At 43.4% G+C, this 6,434-nt stretch overlaps 1 protein-coding gene across 3 annotated transcripts in view; it reads left to right on the forward strand.

Annotated features, from left to right (window-relative positions):
• EYA2 (EYA transcriptional coactivator and phosphatase 2) overlaps positions 1 to 5,691 on the forward strand; it is a 149,065-nt gene extending 143,374 nt beyond the window's left edge. The window contains exons 16-17 of one of the 3 annotated variants that reach the window (XM_014525637.2): positions 1 to 95; positions 4,331 to 5,690. In XM_014525637.2, coding sequence (XP_014381123.1) covers positions 1 to 95; positions 4,331 to 4,411 — 176 coding nt within the window. In that variant the 3' untranslated portion in view covers positions 4,412 to 5,690. Of the gene's footprint in view, positions 96 to 4,330 lie in introns of all 3 variants that reach the window. The other 2 variants (XM_014525643.2, XM_014525657.2) reach the window with 2 other exon arrangements.
• Positions 5,692 to 6,434: the final 743 nt, after the last annotated feature.

A 6,434-nucleotide genomic window follows, 5' to 3' on the forward strand; every position in this document is an offset into this window, starting at 1 on the left:
AGAGCTGTTTTGAAAGGATAATGCAGAGGTTTGGAAGGAAAGCTGTGTACATTGTAATAGGAGATGGTGTTGAAGAGGAACAGGGAGCAAAAAAGGTATAGTTTTGTGATACAAGTCTCAGCTCTTCAAGTTTTCATTTCAGTGGCTCTTTCCTTAACTGAGCATTAAACAAACTCTTTCTCCACTAGACTGCTTACAATTAGTTGCTCAACCCTGTTTGCAAATTTTCACAGCATTGCAAGTAATTTCCTACTATAAATCCTACCACTACCCCCCTGGCAGCCATTACAACCTTTAGTCTCTCTGAGGAATACAGCTAGTTTCTATCACATGTTCCAGGAACTGTTTCTGATTAATAAAGATGGCATTAGACACATGAAAAGAAAAACCATACTTGTGTGATCTCAGACCAGCAAGCATAGTGAGTTTCTGATCTATACGGCACTCTTATAACCTCCAAACTCCAGTGGAATTCTTTGGGAGTGATTTATTACAGCATATTATACTCAGTGAGGTCATGGAGGCTAATGTCATTACAAGAAATACCAAAGGGACTAATAGTGAGTGGCTGTGTTTGTTTTATTAATGATTTATGGAACCATTTGATTAATTTTAACAAGAAAAAGTAAAATGAGGTTGGGCATATTGAATACAAACAAAGTAAGATGGAAGGATCTTAAAGTAACATAATTGAGGACAACCGACCCAGAATGCTGGTGTTACATTCTCACTGGCCAGGTGTAGTCACAAGCATCCAAAGAGAGAGATGAAAACCAAATGTTTAGCTTTGTGCGCACATCATAAGACACTATGTGAAATGCCATTAGTTGATGGGTGGAAAGGTCCAGGAAAATAATACCTGATTTTTAGGTATCAACTGAAGCTTCCAGTTTGAGATTGCCAAATCATTTCAAATACAGGAAGAGGTTACCTGGATCTCAAATTGAATTTATATTTTGTAACATCTTGACTCTTCTCTTTTTTAAAAAAAGGACAATTTTGTGCATCTTTTCTTCCCTGAGACCAGAGCCAAGCTGCTGAAATATTTTGATGTGGGCAGTTACCTGCATGGCTCATGCCTAACAGCAGGCTTGGATGTTGTCAGAGCTGTAAGAAAGAAAGATCATCCTAGCAATCATTGTTTGGATAGATGGAAGAGGAGAGACAAAAGTGATGGAGATGTCAAATGGGAGAAGCCAAAACTCAGGCTAGGATTATGTACTAGTGGAAGAAGGTGCACTTTGAATAGGGTACTAGAATGACATACAGTAGAAAACGATGGCAGGACACACAGACTTAGTGGGGATGGGGTGAAGTTCAAAGGCCCAATAAAACTGTATGGTTTTGGGTGACAAAGAGGATGGCAAAGCTACTAAATTTCAGAAAAGGGAAGAAGAGAGAATCGAACTGTCAGACTTTTATGGTGCAGCTCCCCAAGTACATGTAGTGGGTTTTGTTTGTGCTGATGAAGCCTCTGAACAGTTCAGAAAAGACCCCTAAAGTCACGAAGTTTTGTGGATTGGAAATCTGCCATTGCTTTGGTTTCAGCAAGGCTAGGCATGCCGTTAGTATATGGAACATGCCCTTCTTAGAGTGTCTTCCTATTTCCCCTTACAGCCCTAAGACTCTTGTGCTTCTGTTTTAACCCCTGGGTGATGTGCCTGGTTTGTTCCCAGTTGTTCTGAAGTGTGAGCAAACAAGTTCCAGACAAGGCTTGTCACACTGGGAGTTCAGGCTCCAAGCAAGTGTATTTGGGTCAGAACTTGCTCTGTTTCGAGTCCTGTCCCAGTGTTGCCTTCAAGCATCTGGGAACTTTTTCCACCCTGGTATATCACTTCCTGTTTCAAACCAGTTACCTGAATTTCCACGTGCTTATCTGATTTTCTAAGAGTGGGGAAGGCATCTAAGAAAAACCCAATATGAAAGTGGGCTGAAAGTGAAATGATAATAGCCTGCCATTTTCAACCACCCTGTGCTGTACTTCAAAGGTAGTGGATCAATGCACCTGACTGCATCAAAGGCTGCCAGGCTCCCTGGCGGTATGAAGCAGCAGGAGGGTTCAGTAATCTTCTACAGGCAGGATCTTAAGAGGCCTCTTGTATCTCCTGGCTTAAGCAATTCTCCCATTAACAGAACACATTGTTTGCTGGAACTGTCATGGCCCTTGATTGATGACAGTCATTAGTCAAGGCTGCTACACACCTGAGCTTTATAAAAAATGGGGCAGCAGAAAGCCTTTCACTGTTTTGTCAGCAGCACTGATAATATCTCAGTTTTAATGGGTCATTTTTCTTTACCATCTGATGACTGATAAATCTGAGAGAGCTGAACAATGGGTGTGGCTGAGAGGCCAAGTTTTCTGCTCTTTAAAGGATGAAAAATAGATCATTTAAATGGAAGAGATCTTATATACACATGGGGACGAGGAGGGAGGAAATAACTATTTCCCTCTGAAGTGAAATTGAAGAGCGTTGCACTCTAGTCACTTCAGATGTTCCTGTATTTGCTTGCTGTGTCTCGTGCTGGAGTAAACAGAGTGATACAAGGTTTCAAGGGATTTTTTTTTTTGTTTACCAATAGGCAACATACCCAAAAAGCGCCTGTGTTGCATTTAAATGTTAGAGCTGGGTAAACGCACTCGGGAGCTACTAGATTGTTCTACATAGGTAGCTGCACTTGGAAAGCATTTTCTTCCTTCAACAATTTTGTTTGTCCAGGAAATGAGATGCTTAACATTAAGACACCAGAATAAAGCCTCGTCTAGATAGTTGCTTTATCTGTACTGGTATTGCTCAAGGGCTACAACTCTCCTAGTATTTATGCAGTTATATCAGTTATTCCTATCAAGAAATGGGAATAAGATAGATAAAGCATTTTATACCGATGTTACTGCATCAACACTACGAGTGTTATAATATCACTGTGTTGGGTTTAAAAAAAACCCAAAAAGCACACAAGCATCACATTCCCAGCTGCAGTAATTATACCAATACAAAATCTATTTGTTGACCAGGACTTTGTCTTCATATCAAATAAAGATGGGTGAACTGGATTGGATTAAAAAAACCAAGTAAAACCTTAGCCCCCATGCTCTTCATAATCCCCCGTCCCCCCAACAATGAATTAAAGAAGCTTGAATAAGATCGAAGTGGAACATTTGGACCTTTTGAGGTTCTCTCATCCCGTCAGGATTGACCGTAGAAAACCATGGTGAGGATCAAGTGCTAGTCAGAAGCATCAAAACAATTGCTGCGCTATTATCAGAATATTGACCAGAGCCACGCTGTAACTGCATCACTTGTTTACTGGCACTGACAAATGACTAGTATTTCTTTGCTTGCAAACACATCTGGCTTTTGAAAGAAAGTATGTACAGTTTCCCTGGGTTGAACTGAGGCCTTAATATGACTGCCGTAAGGTCGATTGGATTTTTATATGATTATTGTGAAGAGAGATTTCAATAAAAATGGCCTATCAGTATTATAACAGCAAGTGCTTTAAAAAAAAAAATTGTAAAAAGTGATGCATCCAAGCATAAGGCAACCTCTGATAGATGGAAGCAAGGAGGAAACCTCCTTGAAAACAAGTTATTCTCTGTGTGCCTACTGTAACATTTCTTTCATCTTTCCCTGAGACAGCTGATACTGGTCTAGATGGGCTCAAGTTCCAAGGGAATAATTCATGAGCTACTCCTTGTGGAGGACTTTCTTCCCTGCAAGCAGAAATGTAATTGCTATAAAGCCAAAATCTTTATGCTTTTGATTAGGCAAGTGACTTCATTTTATCACAATTTGCTATTTCATGAAGAGGTGACTGCACAAAGATGGTGTTACTGGGAAGTAGATTATATGATGGCCTGTAGCACATGTTACAAGGAAGGATTTTCAGTTTGTGAAGATCTTCCAGCACTTCTTGCCTATGCTTTAAATACCATGAAATAGCACCAACGTTTTGTTTAGGAGTATAATTGTTCTAAAGATGTCCTCGCTAAACTCAAGGAAAAGTTGGAGGGTAAAATTTAGTGAATAATACAAAAATATTTGTAGGTATCTAGAGGCTTTGCCCAGCTCCATTTACCCTTTGAAGCAGGGCAGCATGTGAAAGTACTTCACAAACTGGCAAGGGTGTGCAGTGTCCAGCAGTTTGCTGCAGAATGGAAAAGTGTGCAGAGACATGTCTCCAGAGTGGACTTCAACCCTTTCCATTCCAAAAATGAACCTTATTGTCTATGTTATGACGAGCACATGACCAAAGCTTTAAAACTCCCAATTGCTCAGGGGGGCAAATTTGATCCTGCTCTTTAAAAACAAATCTTTTTGTTTCATTCTAGCACAACATGCCATTCTGGAGAATTTCTTGCCATGCTGACCTAGAGGCTCTTAGGCATGCCCTGGAATTGGAGTACTTGTAGCAGACTCAAATGTCTCGGTGCTGGGCTCACATCACTCAAACTGTTACATCACCTCAGCCTATTCTTCAGCATTTTTCTAAAACAGATCTCACAGCGACTTGAAGGGGAACCCTCTGTATAGAACCCTTTAAGAATCTACAACAGGAAATCTGCCCATCAAGTCCTTCTTCCTTTGGAAAGAGGAGAAAATTTCACATAACCAAGTGGGGATCCTGCGATTATCTGGTTAAACTGGATGCTTAGAGCTGAAACTGGACTCTGCCTGCTTTCTCACCACGTGAATGACTCTGAAGCACACAAAAGACTAAGAGTACTGGGTCTACTTATCAGTTTTCTTGCTTTGAAAAGGGGAAAGGACACAGCATGGAATCTCTGGGCATGCTCACTGCACAGTGCATCACATCATGTGGGACTTTCTGAAAATAAGAGTGAAAGTTGATTTTTTGTATTTTTTTTTAATTTATGAACTTATCTCATTACTCTGGTATTAAGCTCTGTACCTGTGTTTTTATCTTTTTTTTTTTTTATTTGGGGATGGGGGCAGTCCTACCATTCTAATTTAATAGTTCTTTTCTCCACGATAAACTCTGGGGACAATCATATTGTGTACATTAGTAATGAGGACACTTGGGGCTGTTGGTAAAAACTATAGCTATGTGTTTTTTTTAAACCTTCTATAGATGGTATGTGGACTGTGCATGTGTCTACACGGTGCCTTATGCTGCCATCTTGTTTTTTGGCGGGTGGGGACAGGGAAAATACCTTGTGATGAATGAAAGGCATTAAATAAAACTACGTTTACATTTGGGAGGACTAGAATACCTGCCTTTTTTTCTCTCCAGACACTGTTGGACCCCACGGCATGTCTAGAACTCTTGCCTCCTGTCTGAGCTACAGCTGGCCCAGGAGAACTCGGAGTAGAGATGCCCAAATGCAAAGAAGAAATTGTGGTCACCAATTGCTGTGGTGGCAGGGAGAAGAAAACAGCCAGCCAGATGAATGCAGCCATTGCCAGAGAACTTGGCTAATAAGCAAACGCTAATTTGGTTGTTAAGTGAATATAAGCAAGTAGTGCAGTTCTGCACATTTATTTTTGTTTGAGTACGTGAATACACTTGTAAGTTAGATTCAGCCTGTGGTTCCTGGTGAGCTCCCTAGGCGACTGTCAGCATCATAACATTTGGGCTCCCTGCATTACTATCTGTGTGGATTGCACTACTGCTTAGTCATCCCAGTCAAGAATCAGGGACTTATAGTGCGAGGCAATGTAGAACTTACATCGGGGCAGGCCAAGTCTGGCCCATGGGCCGGATCCAGCCAGCAGTGGACTCCATGTCACAGCAGCTCCTACCCATGTGGCTGGGGCCAGTTTCCATGGAGACCCCAGCAGTAGCCATGCTGTGAGAGGGTGGGGCCGGGGTTTCCATGGAGACCAGCACTTGCAGGCAGCAGTGGCTCGAGCCTCTTCCTTGCGGGGAGGTTGAAGGCAGGCTGTGCTATGGGCGGGAGTGGGGTGGGCTCAGCTGCTGCTGCCTGTGCAAGGTGAACTACAGCAGCAGCATTGGTGCCGGTGGGAGGGATGGTGAAGGCATGGAGCTGCTCTGGAGCCTGGCTGGGATCTTGCAGCAGTGACAGCATGATCCAGAGCCAGAGCAGAGCTGCAATCTGCAGCCTGCATGCTTCAGGCAGGGGCGTGCAAGCAGCAGATCGCAGCTCTGCCCCGGCTCTGGATCATGCCGTCACTGATGTAAGGAGCTGGGGCAGAGCCGCAATCCGCTGCCTCCATGGCCCTGCCTGCACGATGCAGGCTGCAGATTGCAGCTCTGCTCTGGCTCTGGATCAAGCTGTCACTGCCACAAGATCCCAGCCAAGCTCAGGAGCAGCTCCCTGCTCTGCCACGCACCCTGCCAGCGCCGCTGGGGCTGGTCTCTACTGAAACCCTGGCCACGCGCTATCACAGTGTGGCTGCTGCTGGGGGCTCCATGGAAACCAGCCAACCGGGAACGGGCTGGGGGGGCCTGGG

This window comes from Alligator sinensis, unplaced genomic scaffold (assembly GCF_000455745.1).
Source record: "Alligator sinensis unplaced genomic scaffold, ASM45574v1 scaffold76_1, whole genome shotgun sequence".
In the NCBI taxonomy this organism is placed as follows: Eukaryota; Metazoa; Chordata; order Crocodylia; family Alligatoridae; genus Alligator; species Alligator sinensis.